This window comes from Ranitomeya imitator, chromosome 10, assembly GCF_032444005.1.
Source record: "Ranitomeya imitator isolate aRanImi1 chromosome 10, aRanImi1.pri, whole genome shotgun sequence".
Taxonomy (NCBI): domain Eukaryota; kingdom Metazoa; phylum Chordata; class Amphibia; order Anura; family Dendrobatidae; genus Ranitomeya; species Ranitomeya imitator.
The window spans coordinates 54399903-54418990 of NC_091291.1; the positions used below are offsets into that span (position 1 = coordinate 54399903).

The following is a 19088-nucleotide window of genomic DNA, read 5'->3' on the forward strand; positions in this document are numbered from 1 at the left end:
CTGCACATGCTCGGGAGCTGTCATATTCACCTGTATTGTATAAGGGGTGGTCGGGGAATGAATAACATAGTAACAGGGTACCTGCACATGCTCAGGAGCTGTCATATTCACCTGTATTGTATAGGGGGTGGTCGGGGAACGAATAACATAGCACCAGGGGGGCTGCGCCTGCTCTAGAGCTGTCATTTTCACATGTATTATATAGGAGATGGTCGGGGGATGGATAACGCAGGACCAGGGTGGCTGCACATGCTCTGTAGCAGTTAAATTCACCTGTGTTGTATAGGGGATGGTCGGTGAATGAATAACACAGCATCGGGGGGCTGCTTAGGTTCGGTGGCTGTCATATTCACCTGTATTGTATAGGAGTTGATTGGGGATGAATAGCACAGCACCAGGTGGACTGCGCATGCTCGGGAGCTGGCATAGTCAACTTTATTGTATAGGAGATGGTTGTGGGATGAGCTCAGGACCTGTCATATTCACATGTATTGTATAGGGAATGGTTGGGAGATGAATAACACAGCACCTGGGAAGCTGCGCATGCTAGAGAGCTGTCAATATTCACCTGTATTGCATAGGGAATGGTTGGGGGATGAATATCGCAGCACCAGGATGGCTGCGCATGCTCAATATCTGTCATATTCACCTGTATTGTATAGGGGATGGTTGGGGGATGAATAACACAGCACCAGGGGGCTGTGTATGCTCGGTAGCTGTCATATTACCCTGTATTGCACATAGGGGATGGTTGGAGAATTAGCTCAGGAGCTGTCATATTCACCTGTATTGCATAGGGGATGGTTGGGGAGGAATAACACAGCACCAGGGGGGCTGTGTATGCTCGGGAGCTGTCATATTCACCTGTATTGTATAGGGGATGGTTGAGGGATGAATAACACAGCACCAGGGGGGCTGTGTATGCTCGGGAGCTGTTATATTCACCTGTATTGCACATAGGGGATGGTCGGGGAATGAATTACACAGCACCAGGGGGACTGCGCATGCATTTTTTCTTTCATTGGTTTCATTATTCTCCATTAGGACAGTGTAATACCCAGCATTTCTTCTCGTAAAGATGGTGTGGACAAGAGATCTGTGCCAAAGAAAAATACTTTTAAGGCATTTAAGACAAAGAAGGATGGAATCAGTAATAGAAAAAGAGCACATTTTTCTCCTCGGATCCGGAAGGATGTAGGTGAGAACCAGATGTTAATGATTTTGTTGCTGAACATGAATATGTGCAGGTGACTAATGAAGGAATCTATGTGTCAGGAGATCTGACGGGTCCTTTTTAAACTGTGTCTTTCCATATTTCCTCCTTCAGCAGAAGTTCAGTCCAGCATTGGTGATTTGGTTTTAGCTGCAGAGTTGATGGAGAAAGCAAATGAGGCAAAAATCCAAGATGTAGGAGACAGGCATGAGTGCATTGTACATGACCATGGCGAGTACTGTGTACCTGATGACCCTGAGCTGTTGAAACAGATGGTGAGAGAACTGAAGAGGACAACCCATCAGCAGAGCCAGATGCTGCAGTCATTGCAAGACGCACTGGACAGCAAAGAGATGCAGTGCCATCAGCTCCAGGTAATTCCAGGCCGCTGACGTACGGGCGCTGCATTGTCTGTAGCCTGTATACGTGCCGCGGCGGCCACCGAGGAACAACTGGCACACTAATTACTGTATCGCTCTTAAAGGAAGTGAATATTTCTTGTAGAGTCTTAGAACTCAAGGCTACATGTGCCATGCCTGTACATCAGGAATAGCCACCCTTATCTGGGTCACCATGTCAGATCCAACCAGTCCCAAGGTCTGCAAGTCACCATTAATGGACCACCCCTGTTTAATTGCTTAGTTGCCCCGAGACAGAATTAAAAATATCTTTTGAGCAAAGTCAGGTGACCACTGGGTTGCACAGTGCCGACATCACTGGGACACTGCCCATCTGGAAGTCTTAAGTTTTTAGTTATTTTTTTTAATCTGACGCACTTGAGCACTTAAAGGGAAACTATCATCAGAGAATTACCTTTTGTTTAAATCAGGTTTTTATGTAACATAAATTTAAAAAAAATGGCTATTAAGATCGTTATTAAAAAAAATAATAATAATAATCTTGCCATTTTTACTCTGGCCACTAGGGCTTTTTTAGACTTTTATTATTTCTTGTCCTTTCAGGAAGAGTTTCTAGGAGTTTTCCTATCAGCAGAGGCAAGATTACAACAGCTAATAACACAGTAGGTGGCCACAGCTGCTCCCTTCCTTTTCACATGCTCATTAAGGCTATGTGCACACGTTCAGGTTTTTTCGCGGTAAAAACGCTATAAAAACTCATTAAAAACGCATACATTATGCATCCTATCATTTAGAATACATTCTGCATGTTTTGCGCACATGATGCGTTTTTGTTTCCGTGAAAAAAAAACGCATCTCCGTAAAAAAAAGCAGCATGTTTATTAATTTTGCGGATTTTCTGCATTTTTCCCGCTATTCTATGCATTTGGGGAAAAACGCACAAAAAACGCGAAAAAAAACACATGCAGATTTCTGGCAGAAATGTCCAGTTTTTTGTCAGGAAAATTTCTGCAAGAAATCCTGACGTGTGCACATACCCTGAGGCTGCGTGTCCACGATCAGGATGGCCGGCGGTATCGCCGGAGCGGCTTAGCCGCTCTGCGGTAAGCCCCGCCCCCTTTCTGGGACGCGATGATGCCGGATGTGTTCACAGCACACATCCGGCATCATCGCTCCCCACCCCATAGGGCCCTGTGCTAGATCTTGCGGCGACGCAGCGTCGCCGCAAGATATACGGACATGCTGCGATCTGAAAAGACGCGCAGCATGTCCGGAGTCGCAAGGCCGCCGCATGCGTGTTACCACGCATAGTGGAGACGGGATTTCATTAAATCCCCTCCACTATGCTGTTACTTCTGGACGCTGCGTGTCTGACACTGCGGCTCTATGCAGCGTCAGACACGCAGCGTTTCCTGCACGTGGAAACATACCCTAAATGCTTCAATATAAAAGCTAGGGTTGGGGTCTGACCATTGTGGCTAATGTATGGTACATGTCTTGTTTCCTGAAACAAAAGCAAGTATGAGCCTAAAAAAGACCAGTGTGAAAATTGTAAGATTTCTATTTTTTATATTTAACCCCTTAGTGACGGAGCCAAATTTTTGAAATCTGACCAGTGTCACTTTATGTGGTAATAACTCTGCAAGGCTTCAACAAATCCCAGTGATTTTGAGACTGTTTTTTCGTGACGCATTATACTTTATGATAATGATAAATTTAGGTCAATACGTTTTGTGTTTATTTATAAAAAATATCAAAAATTTGAGAAAAAATGAGCAATTTCCTAATTTGAATGATTATCCCTTTAATCCAGATGATCATACCACAGCAAACCATTAATAAATAACATTTCCCACATGTCTGCTTTACATCAGCACCATTTGTAAAATGTTATTTTATTTTGTTAGCATTTTAGGAGGTTTAAAAATGTAGCAGCAATGTTTAATTTTTTCAAGGAAATTTACAAAATTTATTTTTTAGGGAACTATCCATGTTTGAAGTGACTTTAGGGGTCCCATATATTGGGAAACCCCCAAACGTGATACCATTTTAAAAACAGCACACCCAGACATATTGAAAACTGCTGTCAGGTAGTTTATTAACCCTTCAGATGCTTTACAGGAATTAATGCAAAGTGTTATGACGGAAATGAAAACGTGCATTTTTACAACTGAAATGCCTCTAACTTCTGAACAGATTACTACAGCTGTCAGACTCTAAGGCGGCTATTTGGTCGTGAATTGCCATGGAAAACATCAGGACCACAAAATCATGATCTGAGGGCCCCAATTGAGATAAAGAGGAAGCCCCCACACTCTGTTAACCATTTATATTGATGTAGTCACTATTGACAGCAGCATCTAAGGGGTTAAACAGATTTGGAAGGTGCAAACACTGATCGTGGCTGATGCAGCAAGTTGTCAGCTATAGTGCACAACGGACAGATGTTGGATTGTCACCTGTATGGGGAGGCTATCCTCTTATATCTCAGGTCAGTTAAAAGACGTATTGGCTGTCATTAAGGGGTTAAACATGTCCACTACTAGGACAACCTCTTGTCATACCCCACGCTTGGCCACGATAAAATAAAAAATCCTATACTCCCCTCCCGTGCCGGGACTGTTCCCGCGGTGTCGGCACCTGCTCTCCCCTGGGGCTCCTGTGTGGTTATTGTGACACATGACCCCGGCGCCCAATCAATGCTGGCGTTACTGGCCCCGCCTTCGGACAAACTGAATATGAAGGAGTCAGGGCTGCAGCTTATCTCTGACTTCATCTTCATGTTTAATTTGTTGTATGGCGGGGCCAGTGACGCCAGCGCTGATTGGGCACCAGGGTCACGTGTCACAACACCGCAAGGGAGCCCCGGGACCATGAGTGTTGACACTGCTGGCAAGTGATTATAAGCTTTTTTTATTTTTTATTTTTTATTTATTTTATTTTATTTATTTTTTATTTTTTATTTAACACCAGTGATTGTCTTACCGCTGTCTCTAACATCATGTCCTCCCTCTATCTGAAACTAAACCTGTCAAAAACTGAACTCCTCGTGTTTTCTCCCTCTACTAACCTACCTTTGCCTGACATTGCCATCTCCGTGTGCGGTTCCACCATTACTCCAAAGCAACATGCACGCTGCCTTGGGGTCATCCTTGATTCTGACCTTTCATTCACCCCCTACATCCGATCACTGGCTCGCTCTTCTTACCTGCATCTCAAAAACATTTCTAGAATTCGCCCTTTTCTTACTTTCGACTCTGCAAAAACTCTGACTGTTTCACTTATTCATTCTCGTCTGGACTATTGTAACTCTCTACTAATCGGTCTCCCTCTTGCAAAACTCTCCCCGCTCCAATCTGTCCTGAATGCTGCAGCCAGGATCATATTCCTCACCAACCGTTACACCGATGCCTCTACCCTGTGCCAGTCATTACACTGGCTACCCATCCACTCCAGAATCCAGTACAAAACTACTACCCTCATCCACAAAGCACTCCATGGCTCAGCACCACCTTACATCTCCTCCCTGGTATCAGTCTACCACCCTACCCGTGCCCTCCGCTCCGCTAATGACCTCAGGTTAGCATCCTCAATAATCAGAACCTCCCACTCCCGTCTCCAAGACTTTACACGTGCTGCGCCGATTCTGTGGAATGCACTACCTAGGTTAATACGATTAATCCCCAATCCCCACAGTTTTAAGCGTGCCCTAAAAACTCATTTGTTCAGACTGGCCTACCGCCTCAATGCATTAACCTAACGATCCCTGTGTGGCCTATTTATAATAAAAAAAAAAAAAAAAAAAAAGGTTCCTCGCATCATGTTCTCATACACTTTATGCAGTATTAGCCCTCTGTGTCTGTACTGCTACATACTTAGGCAGGTAACTGGTTCATGCAGCTTTACATGAACACCTGAGCCTTACACTATGGCTGGTCCGAATAACTAAAGCAATTGTTACCATCCACCTTTCGTGTCTCCCCTTTTCCTCATAGTTTGTAAGCTTGCGAGCAGGGCCCTCACTCCTCCTGGTATCTGTTTTGAACTGTATTTCTGTTATGCTGTAATGTTTATTGTCTGTACAAGTCCCCTCTATAATTTGTAAAGCGCTGCGGAATATGTTGGCGCTATATAAATAAAATTATTATTATTATTATTATTATTATTATTTTGTAGGGGCCAAGCTTGGGGCAAGAGAAGGGGCTGTTCTAGCAGAGGACATCTCATTTAATACAGATTGTGATATGTTAAAAAAAAAAAGAAAACTTTGCCAAAAATTAAAAGCAAAACCTGATTCAATAAATAGGCCATTTTCTGAAGATGGCTTCCTTTTATAAAGGGTTAATGTCATAATAAAAGTATATAGCATAGATGTCTGTCTCACTATTCACCCATTGGTAATCCGGAAAAGCAGAGATCATGCGCGTCGCCCTCTCAATTAGGGGAATGTGCATGAAATAAATCCGCAACACCCCAGCGTTCCAGCTAAGTGGATGAGATGTTACAGAATTTCATCTCCACGTTGTGGACCCGTTCTATGTGTAGATCGATCTGCATAGCGTATTGTGACATCTTCGGCATGTTTTCTTTTATCCTATGTATATATGTGGCGCAATCTATGGCAGATCAACGCGTAACACGTTTTGTTGTAGATTTTTTTGTGAGACGTCTTCTACTGTTTTTATTTATTTTTTAACATTTTTACCTGCTTTTATCTATTTCTGTTCCGACATTAAAGAAGAAATGGGAGAACGAGAAATGGATGCTGCTGTCTGACATGGGCCAGCAGATTACTGAGCTGGAGTCCGAGATCCGCAATTTGACTTGCGAGAAGGAGATTCTGGAGAAGAAAAATAAGGAGTTAGAGGAGCAGCTGGAGAGAAGTTCTGGGACAGTCCTGTACTTGGGTCAACAAGTGAAGCACCAGGAGCAAAACCGAGAAGATTCCAGCTTCTGTATGAACAGCATTAAAAATGAGAGCAAATGGGTGCGCTTTTATACAGGCTTCGACAGCCACAGTCATCTCATGGAGTTCCTTGGCTTTATTACAGCCGACCAAAAACTTTGTACTGGCCGAATTTGGAAAAAAACCGAAGTGGGACCTCAGAGTGCCTTATGTTTAGAAGATCAGCTGCTCCTTGTCCTCACCAGATTGCGCTTAGGGTTACTTCTCCAGGACTTAGCCTTTCGATTTAGAGTCTCGGAGTCCACTGTCTCTCGGTACTGGTTAAACTGGACAGAACTTTTACATGCACGTCTTACCCAGGTAAGAACAGGTCGAAAAGTGTATTTTAGACCATTTCTGGTATAGCATTTTGGGGTCAAAGCCAATTTTTGTTTTTGTGCATTCACTTGCTCATCCCCCCTTTTTCAAACAGCCATGACTTTTTATTTTTCCATTAACATAGACATATTAGCTCTTGCTTTTATTCTCCGTATACTCAGATGAGAGAATCAAAGCACACTGTGTGCAGAAGATGCAGAACAGGATTTGTCCTTTTCCATTCTGAGTCAACGGATATCGGGCTGCACTCAGATGTCTCCCGAGTGCAGTCTGATGTTTGCCACACACCCATACACTTGAATGGGAGCGTGGCACCTGAATTCAGAGTGACATCGCAACATGCTGTGATATTTTTTCACTAATATTTTCTGTAAGTGAAAAAAAAAATCATCAATGTGCACTGCCCTATTGATTAACATTTGTCCAAGTGCTATCCGATAAAACATCAGATAGCACTTGTCCGATGTATACACTGGTGTGAGCGAGGTCTCACAACATTAATCAATCATGAAAGTGAGTTTTATATTTGACTTTTTTGGGGATGTCGCGATACCAAAAAAAAAGGTATGGTTCTAGATAGGTTTTTTACATTTCTGTATTTTTTTCTGAGAAAAGGGGGGTGATTTTTATTTTATTTTTTTAAATTTTATTCTTTAATCTTCATAGGGTACTCCAACCTGCGATCATTTGATTTCTTGTGCTATATACTGCAATACCTTATTGCTATTGTATATAGTAAAGATTGCAGTATTCTATAATGCCCAACCTGTGGTTGGACATCACAGGGGAAGCCTCCAACGGGCCCACAACTGTCATGGCAGTCCGTCAGCTTCTTTCAATCATGTTATGGGGGGGGCAATGGGCTAGATTTAAATGCCATTATACAATAGTGCCAAGCGGGACCAGAATGAGGGATAGGCAGCTGCCTAGGGCGCTGACTGCCCCAAGGAAAAAAAAAAGAAAAATTATTGACATTGCTGAATGCCTGCGGCCACCTCGGTGCCCTCCTCGTGCCGCAGACATTCAACACAGTGATGTATACCCAGCAGTCTCTGTGTTCCTTATATGATGTATATATGGCAGTCTTGGTGTCTCCTGTGTGATGTGTATACAGTAGTCTGTGTCTCCTATGTGATTTATATACAGCATTCTTCTATGTGATGTACACTGCTCAAAAAATAAAGGGAACACTAAAATCCCACATCCTAGATATCACTGAATGAAATATTCCAGTTGCAAATCTTTATTCATTACATAGTCAATGCATTGAGATCAATAAAACATAAGAATTATCAATGTAAATCAAAATTAACATCCCATGGACTTCTGGATTTGGAATGATACTCAAAATAAAAGTGTAAAATGAAATTACAGGCTGATCCAACTAAAGTGGAAATGTCTCAAGGCAAGGAAATCATGCTCAGTGGTGTGTGTGGCCTCCGCGTGCCTGTATGACCTCCCTACAACTCCTGGGTATTGTTTGGGTGAAGTGGCGGATGCTCTCATGAGGGATCTTTTCCCAGACCTGGACTAAAGCATCAGTCTATGCCAGCACAGTCTGGTGTAACGTGGCATTGGTGGATGGAACAAGACATGATGTCCCAGATGTGCTCAATTGAATTCAGGTGTGGGGAACGGGCGGGCTAGTCCATAGCATCAATGCCTTCATCATACAGGAACTGCTGAGACACTTCAGACAAATGAGGCCTAGCATTGTCCTACATCAGAAGGAACCCGGGGCCCAGTACACCTGCAAATGGTCTCACAATGGGTTTGAGGATCTTATGCCGGTGCCTAATGTCAGTCAGGGTTCCTCTGGCTAGCTAATGGAGTACTGTGTGGCCCTCCAAAGAAATGCCTCCCCACACCATTACTGACCCACTACCAAACCGGTCATGCTGAAGGATGTTGCAGGCGGCAGAACGTTCTCCATGGCGTCTCCAGACTCTGTCACATGTGCTCAGTGTGAACCTGTTATTCTCCGTGAAGAGCTCAGGGCGCCAATGTCCAATCTGCCAATCTTGGTGTTCTCTGGCAAATGCTAATCGCCCTGCATGGTGTTGGGCTGTAAGTGCAACACCCACTTGTGGACGTTGGGCCCCCATACCACCCTCATGGAGTCTGTTTCTGATAGTTTGAGCAGACACATGGATGTCAGTGAGCTGAAGGAGGTCATTTTGCAGGGCTCTGGCGCAACTCCTCCTGTTCCTCCTTGCACAAAGGAGGAGGTAGCGGTCTTGCTGCTGGGTTTTTGCCCTCATGTAGACCCCTCCATGTCTCTTGGTGTACTGGCCTGTCACCTTGTATCTGCTCCATGCTCTGGACACTGTGCTGACAGACACCGTTACCCTTCTTGCCACAGCTCGCATTGATGTGCCATCCTGGATGAGCTGCACTACCTGAATAACTTCTGTGGGTTGTAGACACTGACTCTTGCTACTGTACAGTACCTCTAAGGGGTGAGAGTAATGACAAAAATGCAGATAAATGGTCTGGGGTCACCCCCTGCAGAACTTGTCTTGCTAATTGCCTATCATTTCTACCTATTGTCTGTTCCATTTGCAAAACAGCAGGAGAAATTGTGAATCAATCTATGTTGCGTCATAACTGGACAGATTGGTTTCACAGTAGTGTGAATGACTTGGAGTTACATTGTGTTGTTTAAGTGTTCCCTTTATTTTTGGATCACTGTATACACTGCAGACCTCTGCCTGTTTGAGTTCTATAAATGCAACATGAGCAGTGATGGCTTTCCCACTGTGGTTAGACCTGCTGTGTAATATACAGTTGTGGCCAAAAGTATTGACATCCCTGCAATTCTGTCAGATAATGCTCAGTTTCTTCCTGAAAATGATTGCAAACACTAATTCTTTGGTATTATTATCTTCATTTAATTTGTCTTAAATGAAAAAAACAAAAAGAATTGTCCTAAAGCCAAATTGGATATAATTCCACACCAAACATAAAAAAGAGGGTGGACAAAAGTATTGGCACTGTTCGAAAAATCATGTGATGTTTCTCTAATTTGTGTAATTAACAGCACCTGTAACTTACCTGTGTCACCTAACAGGTGTTGGCAATAACTAAATCACACTTGCAGGCAGTTGACATGAATTAAAGTTGACTCAACCTCTGTCCTGTGTCCTTGTGTGTACCACATTGAGCATGGAGAAAAGAAAGAAGACCAAAGAACTGTCTGAGGACTTGAGAAACCAAATTGTGAGGAAGCATGACCAATCTCAAGGCTATAAGTCCTTCTCCAAAGACCTGAATGTTCCTGTGTCTACCGTGCACAGTGTTATCAAGAAGTTTAAAGCCCATGGCATTGTGGCTAACTTCCCTAGATGTGGACGGAAAAGAAAAATTGACAAGAGATTTCAACGCAATATTGTGCGGATGTTGGATAAAGAACCTTGACTAACATCCAAACAAGTTCAAGCTGCCCTGCAGTCCGAGGGTACAACAGTGTCAACCCGTACTATCCGTCAGCGTCTGAATGAAAAGGGACTGTATGGTAGGAGACCCAGGAAGACCCCACTTCTTACCCCGAGACATAAAAAAAGCCAGGCTGGAGTTTGCCAAAACTTACCTGAAAAAGCCTAAAATGTTTTGGAAGAATGTTCTCTGGTCAGATGAGACAAAAGAAGAGCTTTTTGGGCAAAGGCATCAACATAGAATTTAAAGGAGAAAAAAAGAGGCATTCAAAGAAAAAAACACGGTCCCTACAGTCAAACATGGCGGAGGTTCCCTGATGTTTTGGGATTGCTTTGGTGCCTCTGGCACTGGACTGCTTGACCGTGCGCATGGCATTATGAAGTCCAACAAATTTTGCAGCATAATGTAGGGCCCAGTGTGAGAAAGCTGGGTCTCCCTCAGAGGTCATGGGTCTTCCAGCAGGACAATGACCCAAAACACACTTCAAAAAGCACTAGAAAATGGTTTGAGAGAAAGCACTGGAGACTTCTAAGGTGGCCAGCAATGAGTCCAGACCTGAATCCCATAGAACACCTGTGGAGAGATCTAAAAATGGCAGTTTGGAGAAGGCACCCTTCAAATATCAGGGACCTGGAGCAGTTTGCCAAAGAAGAATGGTCTAAAATTCCAGCAGAGCATTGTAAGAAACTCATTGATGATTACCGGAAGTGGTTGGTCGCAGTTATTGTGGCTAAAGGTTGTGCAACCAAGTATTAGGCTGAGGGTGCCAATTCTTTTGTCTGGCCCATTTTTGGAGTTTTGTGTGAAATGATCAATGTTTTGCTTTTTGCTTCATTCTCTTTTGTGTTTTTTCATTTAAGACAAATTAAATGAAGATAATAATACCAAAGAATTTGTGATTGCAATCAATTTCAGGAAGAATCTGAGTATTATCTGAAAGAATTGCAGGGGTGTCAATACTTTTGGCCACAACTGTACATCTTTATTCGGTACAACTTACTGCTCAGTTTTTTACATGACTAATCACAGAGTCGCCTGCACTCCAGACCGACACAAATCTGAAAAAGCAGTTACGAGTTGAAACATCATCTCTACCACCTACCCTCACAGCCACACCAAGGCAAAGCAGACCAGCCATTACTTTAAGGTTTTGTGCACACGATTTTGTGCTTTTTTTTTTTTTTTGCGTTTTTTTGCTATAAAAAGCGAAAAAAACGCATACATTATGCATCCCATCATTTAGAATGCAAAAACCCAACCAGAAAAAGTGTATGCATGAGAAATTGGGATCACCACAACAATACAAAAATAATTAGCAAAATACAACTTTTATTAAGGGAACATTAGACAACATACATAAAAACATTTAAAAACCCCATAATGTGACCTGGAGTAACGGGTCCATACAAATAACAGTTAAGAGATATAGGATTTTTACATCAGGGGCTAGGGATCCAGATGTCAAGTGTTTTTAGAGGGGGAGTTTGTTATTCTTTGTTTCTCCTCTTACCCTTTTTTCTAGGGGGCATTATTATGTGTGACTTGACTTATTCAGAGATTTAGGATTTGGTATGTGGGGGTGCATTACATCCGATCATACCCATATGTTGGGAATTTTGATTTTGTTACCAATGTACTGATGCATATGAGCTGTGCAATGTTGTTTCTTGTGTTACAGCATTTAACTGTTATTTGTATGGACCCGTTACCCCAGGTCACATTATGGGGTTTTTAAATGTTTTTATGTATGTTGTCTAATGTTCCCTTAATAAAAGTTGTATTTTGCTAATTATTTTTGTGTTGTTGTGGTGATCCCAATTTCTCATGCATACACTTTTTCTGGTTGGGTTTATGCTATAGGCAGTATGCAGGTGGTGATCCCCTAAAAGTGTACTATATATACAGATGGTGCCCGCCCATTAAGTGTGTTTTTGATCATTTAGAATGCAATCCGCAATTTTTGTGCACATGATGCGTTTTTTTCCGCGAAAAAAAAACGCATCGCGGTAAAAATTGCAGCATGTTCATTACTTTTGCGGATTTTTTGCGGATTTCCCACTATATTATTGCTTTGGGAACCTCTGGGAAAATCCGCAAAAAAAGCACCAAAAACGCGGTAAAAACACGAGAAAAACGCGCAAAAAACGCATGTGGATTTCTTGCAGAAAATGTCCTGTTTTGCTCAGGAAATTTCTGCAAGAACTCCTGAACATGTGCACATAGCCTAAGGGCGAGTTAAATATTTGACCACATATAGCAAGGTAATTTTCAAGTTGATAATTTTGGTATCATCACCTCCAAATGATGCTGTAAATATCCAAATGGCTCTTGGTAGAAAAAATGTTCCCCATCCTTGCCTTACAAGCATTGATAGCTGTATGATGCAGGCACTGTAATGTTCTTCAGAATCTCCACTGGTGAGAACGAGACCTTCCAAGCACTGATGACTGTATTGCTGTCTGCCTGTAGGCTGTACACTGGTGTGAGTGACGCCTTACAAACACTGATGACTGTATAGTTGTCTGCCTGTAGGATGTACACTGGTGTGAGGCCTTACAAGCACCGATGACTGTATAGCTGTCTGCCTGTAGGATGTACCCTGGTGTGAGGCCTTACAAGCACTGATGACTGTATAGCTGCCTGCCTGTAGGATGTACCCTGGTGTGAGGCCTTACAAGCACTGATGATTGTATAGCTGTCTGCCTGTAGGATGTACCCTGGTGTGAGGCCTTACAAGCACTGATGACTGTATCGATGTCTGCCTGTAGTATGTACACTGGTGTGAGCGAGGCCTTACAAGCACTGAAGAATGTATAGCTGGAGCATATACACTGGTGTAAGCACTGATAACAGTATCAGTCAGCCTGTGGGATGTACACTGATGTGAGCGAGGCCTTACAAGCATTGATGACTGTATTGCTGTCTGCCTGTAGAATGTACACTGGTGTGAGTGAGGCCTTACAAGCACTGATGACTGTATTGCTGCCTGCCGATAGGATGTACACTGGTGTGAGCGAGGCCTTACAAGCACTGATGACTGTACTGCTGTCTGCCTGTAGGCTGTACACTGGTGTGAGCGAGGCCTTACAAGCACTGATGACTGTATTGCTGTCTGCCAGTAGGATGTACACTGGTGTGTGTGAGGCCTTACAAGCACTGATGACTGTATTGCTGTCTGCCTGTAGGCTGTACACTGGTGTGAGTGAGGCCTTACAAGCACTGATGACTGTATTGCTGTCTGCCTGTAGGATGTACACTGGTGTGAGTGAGGCCTTACAAGCACTGATGACTGTATAGCTGTCTGCCTGTAGACTGGTGTAAACAAGGCCTTACAAGCACTGATGATTATCGCTGTCTACCTGTGCGATGTACACTGGTGTGAGCGAGGCCTTACAAGCACTGATGACTGTATTGCTGTCTGCCTGTAGAATGTACACTGGTGTGAGTGAGGCCTTACAAGCACTGATGACTGTATTGCTGCCTGCCGGTAGGATGTACACTGGTGTGAGCGAGGCCTTACAAGCACTGATGACTGTACTGCTGTCTGCCTGTAGGCTGTACACTGGTGTGAGTGAGGCCTTACAAGCACTGATGACTGTATTGCTGTCTGCCTGTAGGCTGTAACTGGTGTGAGTGAGGCATTACAAGCACTGATGACTGTATTGCTGTCTGCCTGTAGGATATACACTGGTGTGAGTGAGGCCTTACAAGCACTGATGACTGTATAGCTGTCTGCCTGTAGACTGGTGTAAACAAGGCCTTACAAGCACTGATGACTGTATTGCTGTCTGCCTGTAGGCTGTACACTGGTGTGAGTGAGGCATTACAAGCACTGATGACTGTATTGCTGTCTGCCTGTAGGATGTACACTGGTGTAGGCGAGGCCTTACAAGCACTGATGACTGTATAGCTGTCTGCCTGTAGGATGTACCCTGGTGTGAGTGAGGCCTTACAAGCACTGATGACTGTATTGCTGTCTGCCTGTAGGCTGTACACTGGTGTGAGTGAGGCATTACAAGCACTGATGACTGTATTGCTGTCTGCCTGTAGGATGTACACTGGTGGGAGTGAGGCCTTACAAGCACTGATGACTGTATAGCTGTCTGCCTGTAGACTGGTGTAAACAAGGCCTTACAAGCACTGATGATGATCGCTGTCTGCCTGTGCGATGTACACTGGTGTGAGCGAGGCCTTACAAGCATTGATGACTGTATTGCTGTCTGCCTGTAGGATGTACATTGGTGTGAGCGAGGCCTTACAAGCACTGATGACTGTATTGCTGTCTGCCTGTAGGATGTACACTGGTGTGAGTGAGGCCTTACAAGCATTGATGACTGTATTGCTGTCTGCCTGTAGGCTGTACACTGGTGTGAGTGAGGCATTACAAGCACTGATGACTGTATTGCTGTCTGCCTGTAGGATGTACACTGGTGTAGGCGAGGCCTTACAAGCATTGATGACTGTATTGCTGTCTGCCTGTAGGCTGTACACTGGTGTGAGGCCTTACCAGCACTGATGATTGTATAGCTGTCTGCCTGTAGGATGTGCCCTGGTGTGAGGCCTTACAAGCACTGATGACTGTATTGCTGTCTGCCTGTAGGCTGTACACTGGTGTGAGTGAGGCATTACAAGCACTGATGACTGTATTGCTGTCTGCCTGTAGGATGTACACTGGTGTGAGTGAGGCCTTACAAGCACTGATGACTGTATAGCTGTCTGCCTGTAGACTGGTGTAAACAAGGCCTTACAAGCACTGATGATTATCGCTGTCTGCCTGTGCGATGTACACTGGTGTGAGCGAGGCCTTACAAGCATTGATGACTGTATTGCTGTCTGCCTGTAGGATGTACATTGGTGTGAGCGAGGCCTTACAAGCACTGATGACTGTATTGCTGTCTGCCTGTAGGATGTACATTGGTGTGAGCGAGGCCTTACAAGCACTGATGACTGTATTGCTGTCTGCCTGTAGGATGTACACTGGTGTGAGTGAGGCCTTACAAGCATTGATGACTGTATTGCTGTCTGCCTGTAGGCTGTACACTGGTGTGAGCGAGGCATTACAAGCACTGATGACTGTATTGCTGTCTGCCTGTAGGATGTACACTGGTGTGAGGCCTTACCAGCACTGATGATTGTATAGCTGTCTGCCTGTAGTATGTACACTGGTGTGAGCGAGGCCTTACAAGCACTGAAGAATGTATAGCTGGAGCATATACACTGGTGTAAGCACTGATAACAGTATCAGTCAGCCTGTGGGCTGTACACTGGTGTGAGCGAGGCCTTACAAGCACTGATGACTGTACTGTCTGCCTGTAGGCTGTACACTGGTGTGAGTGAGGCCTTACAAGCACTGATGACTGTACTGTCTGCCTGTAGGATGTACACTGGTGTGAGCGAGGCCTTACAAGCACTGATGACTGTATTGCTGTCTGCCTGTAGGATGTACACTGGTGTGAGCGAGGCCTTACAAGCACTGATGACTGTATTGCTGTCTGCCTGTAGGATGTACACTGGTGTGAGTGAGGCCTTACAAGCACTGATGACTGTACTGCTGTCTGCCTGTAGGCTGTACACTGGTGTAAGGCCTTACAAGCACTGATGACTGTACTGTCTGCCTGTAGGATGTACACTGGTGTGAGCGAGGCCTTACAAGCACTGATGACTGTATTGTTGTCTGCCTGTAGGATGTACACTGGTGTGAGTGAGGCCTTACAAGCACTGATGACTGTACTGCTGTCTGCCTGTAGGCTGTACACTGGTGTGAGCGAGGCCTTACAAGCACTGATGACTGTATTGCTGTCTGCCTGTAGGATGTACACTGGTGTGAGCGAGGCCTTACAAGCACTGATGACTGTATTGCTGTCTGCCTGTAGGATGTACACTGGTGTGAGCGAGGCCTTACAAGCACTGATGACTGTATTGCTGTCTGCCTGTAGGATGTACACTGGTGTGAGTGAGGCCTTACAAGCACTGATGACTGTACTGCTGTCTGCCTGTAGGCTGTACACTGGTGTAAGGCCTTACAAGCACTGATGACTGTACTGTCTGCCTGTAGGATGTACACTGGTGTGAGCGAGGCCTTACAAGCACTGATGACTGTATTGTTGTCTGCCTGTAGGATGTACACTGGTGTGAGTGAGGCCTTACAAGCACTGATGACTGTACTGCTGTCTGCCTGTAGGCTGTACACTGGTGTGAGCGAGGCCTTACAAGCACTGATGACTGTATTGCTGTGTGCCTGTAGGATGTACACTGGTGTGAGCGAGGCCTTACAAGCACTGATAACTGTATAGCTGTCTGCCTGTAGGATGTACACTGGTGTGAGCGAGGCCTTACAAGCACTGATGACTGTATAGCTGTCTGCCTGTAGGATGTACACTGGTGTGAGCGAGGCCTTACAAGCACTGATGACTGTATTGCTGTCTGCCTGTAGGATGTACATTGGTGTGAGCGAGGCCTTACAAGCACTGATGACTGTACTGTCTGCCTGTAGGATGTACACTGGTGTGAGCGAGGCCTTACAAGCACTGATGACTGTATTGCTGTCTGCCTGTAGGATATACACTGGTGAGTGAGGCATTACAAGCACTGATGACTGTACTGTCTGCCTGTAGGATGTACATTGGTGTGAGCGAGGCCTTACAAGCACTGATGCCTATAAATTTTGCTTAGCCATGTGTGTGTGTATATAATATAGAAAATCGCTATGTATAACTCTCCAGCCCTGTTCAGAGAGGGTACCGCGATCGAGAGAGGGGCTGATGCAATTGATGATCTCTACATCCCAAACTGACGGCAGTGGCCCAGATCTTACAATGTACATACGCCAGTTTTCTGGAATAACTGCATGAAAGTTTGCCAGCACCACTTACACAGGCATAGGAATGGTAGGAAGAGTGGATGCAGGAGGACTCATGACTGATTTTCAGATATGCCACCACCTCTCTTGTTTGAGCCAATGTTTTTTTTTTTTTTTAAATCCTAGACCTCCCCTTTACGAGTCCATGTCACCACTTCTACAAAGTGCTAGAATCTGTGAATGTTCCTCAGTGACCGGTCTGGTAGAATTGTGGTAACAGTGTATTCTTCTTTCCAGATCCCTATACTGTACAGTTCCCGCTATCTGGAACTCTTTGAACCAAAGAGAACGGTGCAGTGCCAAGGCCTCACTTGTACGGTAATGGACTGTACAGACCTATTCTTTGAAGTACAAGCCAAAGACCGCGCTAAGCCTTCTCCCAGCCATCCCTCCAGGAATCATTATCTAAGACGTGGCTATGCTATTGCTTCTTCCAACGGCTTCATCACTTTTTCATCAAGCTTACCCTTTGGAATAGCTACTAAAGTAATGGATGGCCAACCTCAAGAAGAGCTGTACGAAAGGATACGTCCAGAAGTACAATTACCAGACTTTATGCAAAACTTTCCCACTCTGCTGTCACCTCAGCAGAAGGAGATGAGCAGACAGGTCCTAAGTATCTTGAGTCTCATAGACAAAGCTCTGAACTTTCGCTTTTTAAAGTGTGTATATCCCCAGAATATGGAAGCACAAGTAGATCGAGCCTGGATCATCTGCTGCTACTTGGCTTGTCTGCTTCATGATCCAATGGGGCTATCATAAATCAACCCTAAAAGGCTTGGAATAAATGAATGGGCACAAGTTCTGCTTTGCAACAGATCTCCGAGACATGTGCTTAGCGGGGTCTCATTGACCAGCTGTAGGAAGGGGCGCACTCTCCTTCGCCCTCTGTAATATCTGAATTGGGGCGCGTGATCCATAAGTGAGTCTGGTGATGCCCTTACAAGTGAATGGCACAATGCAAAGCCGCCTTTGTGGAGCAGCCTGCAACCATCCTACGACTATCAGACTCCCACAGATCTAATATTGATCTATCCTAACAATAGGCCATGCCTTGTTAAATGTTAGAGGACATCTTTAATACACAGGACTCACTTTACATTATATTGTTTTTCCTTTTTCTCACACTTAGGACTCAGTCATCCGTTTTATTTCACATAAGAGAAATCTGTCCCAGTTTCAGTGATTTCCGTTCAGTGTGATCAAAGTTATCGCCTTTATTTTTTTCTACCTTCTATCTAGTAGTCTGTGAAAAACAGAGCCATACTTACATTACAGATTTTGAGCCAACACTCGAATTAAGATCGGTCATGCTGCATTTGTCATGGATTTTTATACATGTATCCAAATTGAAGGCTGAACACTATCCTACGATGGAGCACTTTACTTTTGAATATCAGACATATCTCCAATTTTGCACAGACCATTCGGACATGTGAACAAATAGAACTCATACCTATGTCTGAAAAACTGGGTGTGTTGGTGGGTGGAGAATGAGGGAAATACAGGAGTTCGGAGGATGCAATTAAAGGGAAGGTGCCACCAGTTTTCTTGTAGTTTTTTGTTGTTGTGAAATTAAGCTTAAAATAGTAAATAAAATGTATTAATGCAATGTTTGCAAACAATTCTACATGAAAAATATTATATATTTTCTTACAAATATATATATATATTTACCACTAGGGGGAGCATTTTTCGATTTAGATTTCAAGCAGCTATAGTGAGACTTGCCAGATTTACTGTTAGCTGGAAAATTGGGGCAGTAACTGCTGACATCACCATTTCCCTCCCCTTTTGGGTGGTCTAGTATCCCTGGGGCAGAATGAAGAGCAGCATCACAGGGCAGAGCCATTTTGTGGGTGACTGCCCTGTGATCTACTATCACCAGCAGTTACTGCATCAGAAGCACAGCTACAGAGTTTACAGAGGAGCAGATGA

At 44.2% G+C, this 19088-nt stretch overlaps 1 protein-coding gene across 3 annotated transcripts in view; it reads left to right on the plus strand.

Moving 5' to 3' along the window:
- LOC138650974 (uncharacterized) overlaps positions 1-18769 on the plus strand; it is a 59298-nt gene extending 40529 nt beyond the window's left edge. The window contains exons 2-5 of one of the 3 annotated variants that reach the window (XM_069740865.1): positions 1045-1198; positions 1328-1587; positions 6311-6838; positions 17388-18769. In XM_069740865.1, coding sequence (XP_069596966.1) covers positions 1045-1198; positions 1328-1587; positions 6311-6838; positions 17388-17912 — 1467 coding nt within the window. In that variant the 3' untranslated portion in view covers positions 17913-18769. The remainder of the gene's footprint in view (positions 1-1044; positions 1199-1327; positions 1588-6310; positions 6839-17387) is intronic. The other 2 variants (XM_069740866.1, XM_069740867.1) reach the window with 2 other exon arrangements.
- The last annotated feature ends 319 nt before the right edge of the window (positions 18770-19088 follow it).